Source organism: Pongo pygmaeus, chromosome 13 (assembly GCF_028885625.2).
Source record: "Pongo pygmaeus isolate AG05252 chromosome 13, NHGRI_mPonPyg2-v2.0_pri, whole genome shotgun sequence".
Lineage (NCBI taxonomy): Eukaryota > Metazoa > Chordata > Mammalia > Primates > Hominidae > Pongo > Pongo pygmaeus.
Window position 1 is genome coordinate 82,316,468 of NC_072386.2, and position 13,985 is coordinate 82,330,452.

The following is a 13,985-nucleotide window of genomic DNA, read 5'->3' on the forward strand; positions in this document are numbered from 1 at the left end:
TAGAGTAATAAAGTTTATAGTAATGAGTTTTATGCCTCTCTAGTGATGAAATTCCATCAGTGTCGGTAAAAATGAAACCGCAAAGGTGGCCAGCACCTGGGTTCCTGCCAGCCCTGAAGCCCCCGTCCCTCCCTCCCAGCACACCAACCACGGCCTGCACTGTGGGTGCCTGTCACAGAGTTGACGTCCTCGCGAGTCATTCCTCATCCCCGCATCCAGACACCGAGTCGTGTCCCTGTGCTTCCTGCCCACTAACTGGGAGGATGACGCAGCGGCGCCGGAAGTCCAGGGCTGACTGGGCCGGCGGTTCCCGGAGCCGAGCCCGCGAACCCACAGCATCAACACCACTGGGAGCTCCTTCGCAATGCAGATTCCCGGAGCTCCAGACCCCAGGCAGAAACGGGCCCGCGTCCATGCTCCACGAGCCCCCTTGGGGTGCCGATGCCCTGGGTTTTCGAATCTGGTCTGCACCCTCCCTGGTCTCCAAGGGAGGTTGAAACTGAGACTGAGTGTGATTTACCCGAGTCCGGACGTTAACCGAGAGACGGGGAGGTGGTGGGGGAGGGGGCGTCATAAAGAGCTCCCCAGTGCAGAGGGGGAGGCCTGGGGGAACATGGGGGCGACGCGCCGGGCGGCTCCCGCCCCCCAGGACCCCCACTCACTGCCGGTAGGGATCGTGGAAGGGCAGCGCCAGCCAGGCGCCATGCAGCTCGCGCATGAAGTCCAGCATCTCCTGGGAGCTGCCGTCGGCTGACACGAAGACCACTTCGAAGGGCGCGGGCCGCCGCGCCTCGGCCACCAGCGCCGTATAGAAGTCGCAGAGCAGCGGCGTGAAGTCGCGGCTCGGCGCGCACCGGGCCGCCGCGAAGTACAGTGCCACCACCTTGTTCTGCAGCGCCGCCTCGGCCTCCACCGCCGCGCCCTTACAGGTCACCAGGTGCCGCCCGCCCAGAATGTCAACCATGGTGCAGACGCGCAGCCACCTGAGACCCGAGGACACCTGCAGGAGGATGATCACCTGCGGGCAGGCGGCGGCGAGAGCCGCGGTGCCCCGCCTCTGTCCGCACCACCGGGCGCTGGACCTCTCAAGACCTGCCCCAGATGCGCCCACACCCTAGCCAGGCCTCGCCTGTGGCTGGAGCAAGAGTGTCCGCGCCGACAATGAGACACTCAAAGACCAGCGACCCCAGATACCTGGGCGACAGCGCGGCACCCGCCTCTGGGAGCGGAGCCAGCCAGGCAACCTCAAGCCCTCAGGTCTCTGCACCCTCCCGCAACTGCGCCCCGCCCACACTCCCGCGCCCTCCCACCACTGCGCCCCGCCCACATCCCCCGCATGCTCCCCAACTGCGCCCTGCCCACATCCCGCACTCTCCACCCACTGCGCCCCGCCCACATCCCCGCCCCCGCCCCCACTGCGCCTCGCCCGCATCCCCACACTGTCCCCCCACTGCGCCGGGCCCACATCCCTACACTCTCCACCCACTGCGCCCCGCCCACATCTCCGCACCCTCCCCCACCGCACCCCGCCCACATCCCCGCACTCTCCTCCAACTGCGCCTCGCCCACATCCCCACACTTTCCCCTCACTGCGCCCCGCGCACACTCCCGCTCCCTCCACCCCTGCGCCCCGCCCACACTCCCGCGCCCTCCCCCTCACGGCGGCCAGCAGACATCCTGCGGCCCCGCCCTCATCCCGACTGCGCCCCGCCCACACTCCCGCGCCCTCTCCCACTGGTTGTCCGGCCCACATCCCGCACTCCTCTACTGCGCCCCGCTCACACTCCCGCACCCTCCCCTCACTGCGCCCTGCCCACACTCCCGCACTCTCCCCCCACTACGCCCCCTACCACATCCCGCGCCCCCGCCCCCATCCCCACTGCGCCCCGCCCACACCCCGGCGCCCTCCCGCCCCTGGGCTCTCCCGTCGTGGGCACTCTCCCTAGCGCCTCTACACTTTTCTCCCGACGCAGCGCCCTGCCCTCCGTCCCGCCCCACCTACTGCCTCCTGTGCTTCCCCCACACAGTGCTCTTCCTCCTCCTTCACTTCCTCCCACTCCTTGCGCTCCCCTTCAGCGCCCCACGCCGCTCCTCCCCAAAAACCCCGCGTCGCTCTCCTTCCCTCCTGGGCTCGCTTCCAGTCTGGCGCTCCCTGCCGGGCCCCGCCGCAGGTGTCCCGCAGCCGTCTCCCCAGGACATTTGAATCTTGCCTTGGAGCTCTTGCCGCGGCCCAGCACCCTGGAAGAGGCATGGGGAGGATGGGACGACGAGGAAAGGGAAGGGTAATTGGGCTTGGAGCGGACTTGGGCGGGGTGGTAGGGAACCTGAGCTCCGTTGGTTCAGGGTGTTTGCCCCTGACATCCTGTGTCCTGGTTGGGAAGTTCAGGAGAAATTGGGAGCAGTCCTTACAGAATGTTTTATTTGGAGAACCAAGAGTATTAATTTTTTGGCGAGCACTGTTGTAGGCCCTGGGAATTCAGCAGTGAGAAAAACAGTTTCAACTCCCTGCCAGGCCTGGGCTAGAAGGAGGCAAGCGAGCGAGGCACTCGCATGGGGGCAAAATTTAAGGGCGCGACAAAAAACTCAGTAATCAAGGTAAATAATGTTTTAATACAATATCTTAAAAAGTCAAAATGAATGCAAAAAAAAGTTTATAATGAACAAAATATCAAAAACTTAAAGACAGTGAATGAATCCAAAATATGCCACCCTAAAATATGCCGCTTTGGTATATTGATTATTTTGAGCGAGAGGCACTTGAAAAATAGCAAATGCAGAGAGACGTTCTCCCCTTACCTGTCTAAAGACGGAGCCTCCAAAAGAAACTGATTGTCATAAATTCCCTCCCGGGAGGATGGACTCTTAATCACAGCAGAAGTCCACACCACACCTAGACAAACTTTGTCACAAACTCATAAAGACTTATGCATCTTTCCTAAAAATCAGTTACTCTCCCCTAAGTGGCCTACACCAGCTTCCAGTTCCCCTATTTTAGAAGCTCTCAAAGCTCACCGGTTTGGGGGGTTTTAACCTAGTTTCCTGCAATGCCCCCATGCAGGTGATATTAAAGATTAATAAATGTGTATTCCCGTTCCCCCGTTCATCTGCCCGTTGGCAGTTAATTTCATAGAGCCAGCTATGGAACCGGGGAGGATAGAGAGAAGGTCTTTGCCCTCCTAAGACAAGATGGATCCCCCACTGACTTTGGACTCCCGTCACGCTCACCAACCCCTGAGTCCTGCCCCTGTGCCTGCCTGGAGCTTATGTTCTAACGGGCACAAACAAATAAATAAGGAAGATATTTTGCAGGTGCTATGCCAAAAGAAGAGCCATGAGCAGGGGCGCAGGTTTTTGTTTTGTTTTATTTTGGTTTGGTTTGGTTGGTTGGTTGAGATGGAGTCTCGCTCTTGTTGCCCAGGCTGGAGTGCAATGGCGTGATCTCGGCTCACTGCAACCTCTGCCTCCCGGGTTCAAGCAATTCTCCCGCCTCAGCCTCCTGAGTAGCTGGGATTACTGGTGCGTGCCACCACGCCCAGCTAATTTTTGTGTTTTTAGTAGAGACGGGGTTTCACCATGTTAGCCAGGCTGGTCTCAAACTCCTGACTTCAGGTGATCCACCCACCTCTGCCTCCCAAAGCGCTGGAATTACACGCTTGAGCCACCGAGGGGCGCAGTTTTAATCTAGCGGTGACAGGAGTCAGGGAAGGTGAGATTTGCGCTTCCTGAGGACCCGCCTGCCGGCGCGGTCTCCCCCAGTCTCGCCGTTAAATGAACGGAAATTGGCGCACGCCGTTGCCTGCAGGCACAGCCCGTCAGCTCGGCTGCGTAAATGTACTTAGCGGCCAAAGCTCAGTGGAAACCCTGCGGGAATTGATTGGCGCTCTTAGGTGAAGCAGGCTGTCAAGAGCCCCGATTCACTGTCCTCTGGGGAAAATGGATAGACAAATCGGAGGAAAAACTTGAGACGAACTGTGAGCAGTATAAATCTTGCATGAGGAGGCCCCTGACTTACGTTAAGACTCAGAGGTAAGAGGAATGAAATGCAGCTAAGCTCTCAAAATCATCCAGACTATTTTGTTTTGTCGTCTTATCCTTGAACACAAAATGAGCCAAAGTAGACAGCATTCCTAATTAGTTGACAGTGCCACCCTCCCGAGAAAATTAACAGTCATTCGCATTAATACTGCCTGCCCTAGGGAACTCACCCAACCTCCATCCAGGAATGGATCGCACTTCCTGCTGCCAATGTCGGGAGTAGGGCGGCTTCCAAGGCATGCAGACCCTCAGAGGCACAGGGCCCTGCACTCACTTGGGGCTCAGTATTCTGCGGTTGCAGTCTTTATTGTTTTGTTTTTTGTTTAGAAACTGAATCTCACTCTGTTACCCAGGCTGGAGTGCAGTAGTGGGATCATAGCTCACTGCAGCTTCGAACTCATGGGCTCCAGGGATCCTCCTGCCTCAGCCTCCTGAGTAGCTAGGACTATAGCCACATGCCACTATGCAAGGCTAATTTTTTTTTTTTTTTTTTTTTTTTTTGGTAGAGATGGGGTCTCCCTATGTTGCCCAGCCTGGTGATTTTTTTTTTTTTTTGGATGGAGTCTCGCTCTGTGGCCCAGGCTGGAGTGCAATGGCATGATCTCAGCTCACTGCAACCTCCACCTCCCAGGTTCAAGTGATTCTTCTGCCTCAGCCTCCCGAGTAGCTGGGACTACAGGTGCACGCCACCACGCCTGGCTAATGTTTTTATTTTTAGTAGAGACGGGGTTTCACCATATTGACCAAGCTGGTCCCTAACTCCTGACCTCGTGATCTGCCCGCCTCAGCCTCCCAAAGTGCTGGGATTACAGGCGTGAGCCACCGCACCCGGCCAAAATTTTTAATTTATCTTTGAATTTGTGTGGTGTATGAGAGGTCTTGGACAGTGGCACATATGTGAGTGTTTGGACCCTAGCTCATGTGTGCTCCCACCTGCCGCTGCCTCCCTACCTCCCCAAGACAGGTTCTTCTTCTTATTATTATTTTGAGACGGAGTCCCACTCTGTCACCCAGGCTACAGTGCAGTGCTGTGATCTCAGCTTACTGCAACCTCCGCTTCCTGGCTTCAAGCAATTCTCCCTGCCTCAGCGTCCCAAGTAGGTGGGATTACAGACACCTGCCACCACGCCCAACTAATTTTTGTATTTTTAGTAGACACGGTTTCACCATGTTGGCCAAGCTGGTCTTGAACTCCTAACCTCAGGTAATCCGCCTGCCTCGGCCTCCCAAAGTGCTGAGATTACAAGAGTGAGCCACTGTGCCCAGCCCAAGATAGGTTTTTGACTGCTCAATCCTCCCCTCCCTTTGGTGTCCTGGGCCACACCTGGACTCCCCATCTCCACCTCCACCCAGGAACCGCTAGTGTCCTCTGTGGTCACTGGGGGCCCAGGTGGTGGGGGGAAGACTGACGTCCGATGCCTTTGCCCCACAAGGTCTCAGGGTAGGTATGGCGTAGGAATAGCTGGTGGCCTGCAAGGCCCCCAGACAAGGGTGAAAGTTGACATTCACCCTGTGCCCAAGAAAGTGTGACATTCAATGGCAAATAAAAGACCATGCTAGAAAGAGAAAAGCTTTTGCATATTAGTGCCTTTGCTGGCACCTTCCTTTCCTGCTTGTTGAACAAGGGGCACTGCATTTCCATTGCTGGGGAGAGCAGCCCACTCAGTGTTAATGGAAAAACCAAACTCTGTAAACTATTTGAAAGAGGTTTATTCTGAGCTAGTATGAGTGACCACAGCCCAGGGAAAGACATAAACTGAAAAAGCCTTGAGTCAGTGGTCTCAGGGCAGTTAGATCGCAACTCTGTTTTACACATTTCAGGGAAGTAGAAGTTATGAAAAAGTCATAAATCGGTACATGAAGATTAGACATTGATTTGGCCCAAAAAGGCAGAATATGTTAAAGTGGGGGCTTGCTGGTCATAGGTCGCTCCAGAGTCTTCAATTTGTAATTGGTTAAAAGAGTAAAACTTTGTCTAAAAATTTTGAGTCAGCAGAAAGGAATGTTTTCAGTTAAGATAAGGAAGTCTGTTAACCAAACCACTGGGTCAGAGTGACCCATGGGGTGTGTGATTTAATCCTTGCCTGACGTGGACTTAGGTCCTATTTATCATTTGCTACCTTATTGTCACAAAGAGTCTGTTTTGTTAGTCTTATCATCTGTATTTTAACATTTATGCTGGTCAGTTCTGTCTAAACTCCAAAAGGGAGGGCATGTAACAAGGCATGAGTCCAACCTCCCTTCCCATTGTGGCCAGGAATTTGGTTTTTAACTTTTTTCTAGATCCTCTTGGCCAACAGGGGGTCTGTTCAGTGAGTAGAGGGTTAGGATTTTATATTTAGTTTACATCAGGGACCTGGGTGAAGTGAGTAAGCCCTCCAGGGGTGTGATCATGGGGGAACAGAGTCAGCCACCCCCATCCCAGATTCTCCTTGGACTGCCTGCTCTGAGCGGCTGTGTGTAGACAGCAAGGAAGAGGGGTCTTCGTCAGATGCGTGCACCAGAGACTCCAGAACAGCTCAGCCTGGCTCACTCAGTAAAGGGCATTCTCAAGGGTCATTGCTGACTCTTCCGGGGCAACCAGTCTTCAAATGGACTTTCCCAAACCCCTTCCTATTGCAGAAAGCTTGCGTCATTTGCCTCCAAATGCTGTCCCCCTGACCTCTCCCTGGAGAGGGAGTGGGCTGCAGGTGCCACAGGATGCAGCATGAAGCCCTGCATTCTCCCGCCGCTGCTGGAGCCAAATTCTCCTTCATGTTTCCCACTGCACAACACACAAAGGAACACTCACAAATGCAGTCCTGGAAACAGGATTAGGTGGCCCCTACTTTCCTAGCTGGGATATGCAAAGCCACTTTCATACCAAACTTCCTTCCAGGGCATCTAAAGGTGACATGAGTGTGGGCATCTGTAAGCAGCTTTACTTGCCTTGGACAACCACAGGGAAACTGGGCAGTGGGTCCCACTCCAGATGCTGGCCGGAGAGACCCCAGTGAAGGCTCCCTCAGGCCTGCCCTCCCTCCCTGAGCCCCTCTCCCCTCCCCGCTGCCCCTGATTTAAGGGTAGTCCTTTCTGCATTTCCTCCCGAGAGCATGATAATAACTCACTGCTTGACCAACTTCAGACAGGCTCATCCAGCACTTTTTTCAACTAGGCCTCATCCTTGGACCCCATGCTCAGCCTGCTTGAGCCAGTCTTAGCAAAGGATCCTGTTAAGTCCTCTTCTGCCCTTAGTATCCAATCATCCTAGCCTGTCTGCAGCAAGTATCCTGTTCAGTTAGTTTAGCAAGATACCCCGCTACTGTCAAGGTCCCCTCTGTTTTCCATCTGCCAACCCCCCACCTCCACCCTGTTCCTGGGCTGTAAATCCCCACTTGTCCTTGTGTTGGGAATTGTGCTCGGTGCTTTCCTTTTGCAGTAGTGCTCAACAGAGTCTGCCTTTTTGCCTTGTATAGTGTTCAGTTCTCTTTCTCATTAACAGTTATGAAGGACTGTGACACCTTGCTTGGCTTCTAGTCTTGACGTAGACTAAAAGGCAGAAGGTTTCCAGAGCTCACGCTGGATGGCTGGGCAGATGGGGTCTTCAGAGACTCTCCAGGGAGGTATGGCTCTGCCTTTCTACTCAGTATGCAAGCTCCCTGGACTTCTGAAGAGGGGTGTTTCTCCTTAGAGAAGGTCTCCCTGAATGTGGGTATTTCATAAGTTCTTGGACCAGTTCTGCTCTTCTCAGTCCTGCTTTTTGTCGACATACATTGAATCACTTCTCCCTGGCAAAAGAGCAGCATGTGAAGAAAATGTGATCCTTGGTGGTTTGACATGAAATTGACTTTTTCTTCTAGCAACACTTATGAATATTCAAATCAATTATGGAAAAGATTTTTTGCACTGATCAGCATAACGAACAAATTAGATATCCCAGTGTGCAAATATAACTTTCTGAATTTCCTAGTTTTAAATACTCCAATGGCCAGGATACCCTATCCAGAGGAAGCAGGACTGTCTCAGCTGACTAGGGCCCTTGCCTGCTAATAGCATCATGCATACCTTGTTTCTTCATGAGGCTGCTTGCCCGGGTTCCAATCCACCAGGAATTCATCCTGTATCATAGCTGATGGATCCCGTGTCTCGTTTCTAAGTTGGAGCATCACTTTGCAGCTCCCAACCAGGGCCAGCCACATAATTTGAAAGGCCCAGTGCAAAATGAAAATGCAGAGCCCCTTGTTCAAAAAGCAGGAAAAGAATGGGCCAGCAAAGGAACTAAAATAAATGAAAGCTTTTCCCTTTCTTCCATGCTCTCTCTTTTGACCTATCATGGTGTTTTTATTTGCTACTGAATATCATGCTTTCTTGGGACAGGGTGAGTGTCAACTGTCACACTTGCCCAGGGGCCCTGCCGAGTGACTTGGTGGGTACACAGTCCACCAGCTGCTTGCATGGCCATGCCCACCCTGAGATGCCACGGGTAGTGTAGTAAAAGCATCTGATGTCAACCCCACACCCCTCCACACATACACACTCAGGCTCCCACGGACCATGGAGGGCACCAGCTGTTGCTGGGTGAGGGTGGGGATGGGGAGGCCATGTGGGGCCCAGGACACCAAAGGGAGGGAGATGAGCAGTCAAGAATGTGCCTGGGGAGGTGGCGGACCAGCAGCAAATGGGAGCACACATGAGACAGGCTCCAAGTGCTCACGTATGCTCCACTGTCCAATGAGGCCTCACTTACACCACACAAATTCAAAGATAAAATAATTAAGTTTTTGTGTTTTTTTTTGTTTTTTTTTTTTTTTTTGGAGACAAGAGTCTCACTCTGTCACCCAGGCTAGAGTGCAGTGGTGCAATCTTGGCTCACTGCAACTTCCACCTTCCAGGTTCAAGTGATTCTCCTGCCTCAGCCTCCCAAACAGCTGGGACTACAGGCGCCCACCACCACGCCTGGCTAATTTTTTGTATTTTTAGTAGAGATGGGGTTTCTCCATGCTAGCCAGGCTGGTCTCAAACTCCTGACCTCAAGTGATCCGCCCCCCTTGGCCTCCTAAAGTGCTGGGATTAGAGGCGTGAGCCACCGTGCCCGGCCTGATAAAATCATTAAGAATTTCAAGACAGCAATCACAGAGCACTGAACCCCAAGTGCAGGGCCCTGTGCCTCTGAGGGGCTGCATGGCCACGAAGCCACCCTGCTCCAGCATTGGCAGCAGGAAATACAATCCATTCCTGGATGGAGGTTGGGTTAGTTCCTCAGGGCTGCTATAACAAAGACAACCTGGGTGGCTCCAAACAACAGAAATGGGCTGTCTCGTAGCTCCAGAGGCCAGAAATCTGAAATCAGCATGGTGCAGGGCCGTGCTCCCTCTGAAACCTTAGGAAGTCCTTGCTTGCCTCTTCCTGGCTTCTGGTGGCTGCAGCAATCTTTGGAGTTCCTTGGCTTGTGGCCGTGTCACTCCAATCCTAGGTCTTCACCGGTCTCCTTTTTATAAGGACACAGTCACATTAGGTCAGGGGCCCGCCCTGCTCCAATGTGACCTAACTTTAACTATTACATCTGCAAGGATCCTGTTTCCAAATAAGGTCACATTTTGAGGTCCTGAGAGTTAGGACTTCAGAATGGTTCATCTTTCGGGGGGATGCACAACCCATAATAGAGGTGTAGAGGAAGGAGAGTTTCTTCAAGGGGCAGGACTGGGAAAGACTTTGTAAGGAGGCTGGACCTTGAAAGAGGTGGCAAGAGTGGGGCCAGAGCGGGTTGGGAGAGGGAAGAGTGAGCGTGTCAGTTTGGCCACCATGAATGTGGTGTTTGCGGGACAGAGAGGACAGTGGGAAGGTGGCTTGTGGCCAGGGTGGCCCTGGATGCCTGATGTATAGTAACAATGATGGTGTTTATTGAGTGCCAGGCCCCCTTTTAGGCACTTTACCTATTTTATGTTAATTTATTAAATCCTCAAAAAACTCCTGTGAGGTATTTCAGAAACAAAATAATATATGTAACTCCTCACTCTGAAAAAAGAAACTATGAAATCAGAAATGTAGACTTTGGTTTTATTAAAAATGAGAAACAGGCTGGGCACAGTGGCTCACGCCTGTAATCCTAGCACTTTGGGAGGCTGAGGCAGGAGGATTGTTTGAGGCCAGGAGTTCGAGACCATTCTGGGCAACATAGTGAGTGAGACTCCTCTCTATAAAAAATAAACCTAAAAATTAGCTGGGCTATTTACATGTCTATGGTCCCAGCTACTCAGTAGGCTGAGGTAGGAGGATCACTTGAGCCCAGGAGGTCCAGGCTGCAGTGAGCTGTGATCATGCCACTGCATTCCAGCCTGGGCAAGAATAGAATGGAATTTTGACATAGAGCAAGACCCTGTATCAAAAAATATATACATAATAACAAATAAAATATATTTTATATATTATATTTAATTTATATATATTTAATTATATATTATATTATATATAAATAAAAATGTAAATATAAAAATGAGAAACCATGAAGTCCAAAAGCAGTCTACTTGTTCAGACACTGTACCTCTCCATGGCTAATCCTGCCTGCCACTCTCCACAGAAGCAGGACAACACAACACTTCCTTTCTAAGCCTCCCCCAGGCCTGGCCAGCGGGAGGATGTAAAGCTCTTCCTGAATGATATACTTCTTTCTGATACAAGAGAAATAAGAAGAATCCCCTGCCTCATGCTGCCCCCCTTCATGACTTTGAATCTGAATGAGGACATGATGTCTGGAGCTCCTGCAGCAGTCTTAGCACTGTGAAAAAAGAAGGCCAAGAAAATTTCAGAGACAACTGCCTAAACTTCTGATATTGTTGTATCTCCAAACCCAAACCAATAATGATCTACCCCCAGACAGCTTACCAAAAAATACATCCCAACTGTAGACAGTTCTCCAAGCGTGTTCTGCAGAACCCCAGGTGATGACCTAAGACCCATAGAGGTGGTTTGCAAGGTCAAAACTGTTTTCTTTTTTGTTCATTTGTTTCTTTTTTGTTTGTTTGTTTGAGATGGAATTTTCACTCTTGTCACCCAGGCTGGAGTGCAATGGCGTGATCTCGGCTCACCACAACCTCTGCCTCTCGGGTTCAAGCAATTCTCCGCAATTCTCCTGCCTCAGCCTCCCTAGTAGCTGGGACTATAGGCGCCCGCCACCACGCCCAGCTAATGTTTGTATTTTTAGTAGAGATGGGGTTTCACCATGCTGGCCAGGCTGGTCTCAAACTTCTGACTTCAGGTGATCCACGCCTCGGCCTTCCAAAGTGCTGAGATTACAGGCATCAGCCACCGTGCCCGGCCAAAACTGTTTTCTTTATAACACAAAGATGATATTTGTCTTCTTCACTGTGCTGACATTTGCCCTTATGATGCAAAAGTAATGATGGATAAACTGCTGTCAGGATCTGAATCAAGCCAGTGGCACCAAACTATACTCAGTAGTCACTGTATGCTTCTCTGCCAGATACACAATAAAAAAATAAGCCAGTTTCACTTAAGAATGTTCACAATGATGCTCAAGAGTTATTCATTTTATTAAATCTCAAACCCTGAGTACTAGTCTTTTTAATATTCTGTGGGACAAAATGGGGAGTTTTCAGAAGGCACTTTTGCATACCAAAGTATGTGGGTTTTCTTGAGGAAATGCAGTTGTGTGATTGTTTTAGTTACCAGCTGAACTAGCCACTTTGTCATGGAACATCATTTCTTCTTGAAAGAACAATTGAGGCTGGGTGCAGTGGTTCACATCTATAATCCCAGCACTTTGGGAGGCCAAGGCAGGTGGATCACTTGAGGTCAGGAGTTTGAGACTAGCCTGGACAACATAGTTGAAACCCCACTTCAACCAAAAAATACAAAAATTAGCCAGGCGTGGTGGTGGGTACCTGTAGTCCCAGCTACTCAGGAGGCTGAGGTGATAGAATCACTTGAACCCAGGAGATGGAGGTTGCAGTGAGCTGAGATCGTGCCACTGCACTCCAGCCTGGGTGACTGAGTGAGACCTTGTCTCAAAAAAAAAAAAAAAAAGAACAATTGACAGATGAACTATGAATATTTAGACATAGGTATGTGACCACAGGTATGTGACATTTTCTTAGACATGAATAACTTGAACCTATCCATTTAAACAAATCAACTGATACCCTTTCTTGCCAGTGATACCATTAAATATTTCAAGCAAAAATTAGGATTTTGAAAAGCTTCCACCCAGCACCAAGAGCTTGACAGCTTCCCAATACTTACAGACTTCTCGTGAGAGACTGGTGGTGGTATTAACAAATGTAATTTATGTTTTATGTTATACGAACTAGGTCAACATTCGAAAGTTCTGGCCGGGCACAGTGGCTCAAGCCTGTAATCCCAGCACTTTGGGAGGCCAAGGTGGGTGGATCACCTGAGGTCAGAAGTTCAAGTTCAGGAGTTCAGCCTGACCAACACAGTGAAACTCCACCTCTACTAAAAATACAAAAATTAGCCAGGTGTGGTGGGGCACACCTGTAATCCCAGCTACTCAGGAGGCTGAGGCAGGAGAATCACTTGAACCTGGGAGGCAGAGGTTGCAGTGAGCCAAGATTGCACCATTGCATTCCAGCCTGGGCAACAGAGTGAGACTGTCTCAAAGAAAAAAAAACAGAAGATGAAAGTTCTGCTTAACCCAGTGAACCAATTATTTTCCAGATAAGCATGTCTTCTTAATCACTTCAGATGTTATTACACAGAGCAGGGCTTGCTGGTTTCCCATACCATTTCCCAGGCTCACCTAAAGCCCAGCATCCTTGTTCTCCACCCCTGTGTAATTCCTGCTTTGGAAAGCAGTACTTCATGAGTGACTGAGGTTATTCCCACTTATCAGGATGGAAAACTGAGACAAAAGGAGATTAAAACTGAGACTCACCCAGAGTCTCGGGTGTGGCATGTGGAAGCAGGCCCTGAGCCTGGGATCTGCCCACCCGGGCCTGACTCAGCACAGCTGCCAGTGCCCCCCCACACCCCTCCCGCATGGAGCCTTCATGTCTGCTTTGGCCAGGTGTTGTCCCCCTCTCCCCAGATGGTTCAGTGTCCACCAACGGGCCCAGTGATTCTAGTCTTTTTATTTCAAGATAACTGTAACCTAAACAGGACCAGGAGGATGGCTCTGCAGAATAGAGCAAAAACTGCAACTTACCTAGAGCAGAGCGTTAAGCATCTCTCACTGACTCCCCTGCTCTTGTGGGGTTTTTCTCTACATAGCTTTAAGGGGCCCTATCAACACCAGGACCTCTCTAAGTCATGCTATATGGTGCGGTTACTCAGTGAGGATTCCCTGTGTGTATCCCTCAGCTTTCCTTCCCATCCAAGAGAACAGAGCCCTCCCTACCCACCAGCAAGCCCTGTCCAACCCTTTCCTCACAATCCTGCTTGGCCCCACAGCCAGAGAACTGTCCTCCTCCCAATAATTTGCAAATCTGTCTTCAAACCTTCCTCTGGAACCTTCACAAAAATCAACTACTATCACTGGAGTTGGAAAGAGCTTCAGAAATCATTTTAAGAAAGGTGAATATCGGAAAATTCAGCCCCCGATATTTCACGTGGGTCCTTTTCTGTTTTCCCTAAGTGTTGGCTGGTCTGAGAAATAAAGGGAAAGTACAGAAGAGAGAAATTTTAAAGCTGGGTGTCAGGGGAGACATCACATGTCGGCAGTTTCCGTGATGCCCCCCAACCCGCAAAACCAGCAAGTTTTTATTAGTGATTTCAAAAGGGGAGGGAGTGTACGAATAGGGTGTGGGTCACAGAGATCACATGCTTCACAAGGTAATAAAATATCACAAGGCAAATGGAGGCAGGGTGAGACCACAGGACTGGGGCGAAATTAAAATTGCTAATAAGTTTCGGGCACGCATTGTCATTGGTAACATTTTATCAGGAGACAGGGTTTGAGAGCAGACAACCGGTCTGACCAAAATTTATTAGGCGGG

At 50.9% G+C, this 13,985-nt stretch overlaps 2 protein-coding genes across 4 annotated transcripts in view; one reads left to right on the forward strand and one right to left on the reverse strand.

Moving 5' to 3' along the window:
• Positions 1-1,221, reverse strand: part of NXNL2 (nucleoredoxin like 2) — a 40,017-nt gene extending 38,796 nt beyond the window's left edge. For 2 of the 3 annotated variants that reach the window (XM_054502186.2, XM_054502188.2), the window contains exon 1: positions 663-1,185. In XM_054502186.2, coding sequence (XP_054358161.1) covers positions 663-964 — 302 coding nt within the window. In that variant the 5' untranslated portion in view covers positions 965-1,185. Of the gene's footprint in view, positions 1-662 lie in introns of all 3 variants that reach the window. The other variant, XM_054502187.2, reaches the window with a different exon arrangement.
• LOC134737939 (uncharacterized) lies at positions 1,162-11,502 on the forward strand. The gene is made up of 2 exons (XM_063650133.1): positions 1,162-4,026; positions 10,592-11,502. The coding sequence occupies exon 1, from the start codon at positions 1,162-1,164 to the stop codon at positions 2,284-2,286; it is 1,125 nt and encodes a 374-aa protein (XP_063506203.1). The 3' UTR covers positions 2,287-4,026; positions 10,592-11,502.
• Positions 11,503-13,985: the final 2,483 nt, after the last annotated feature.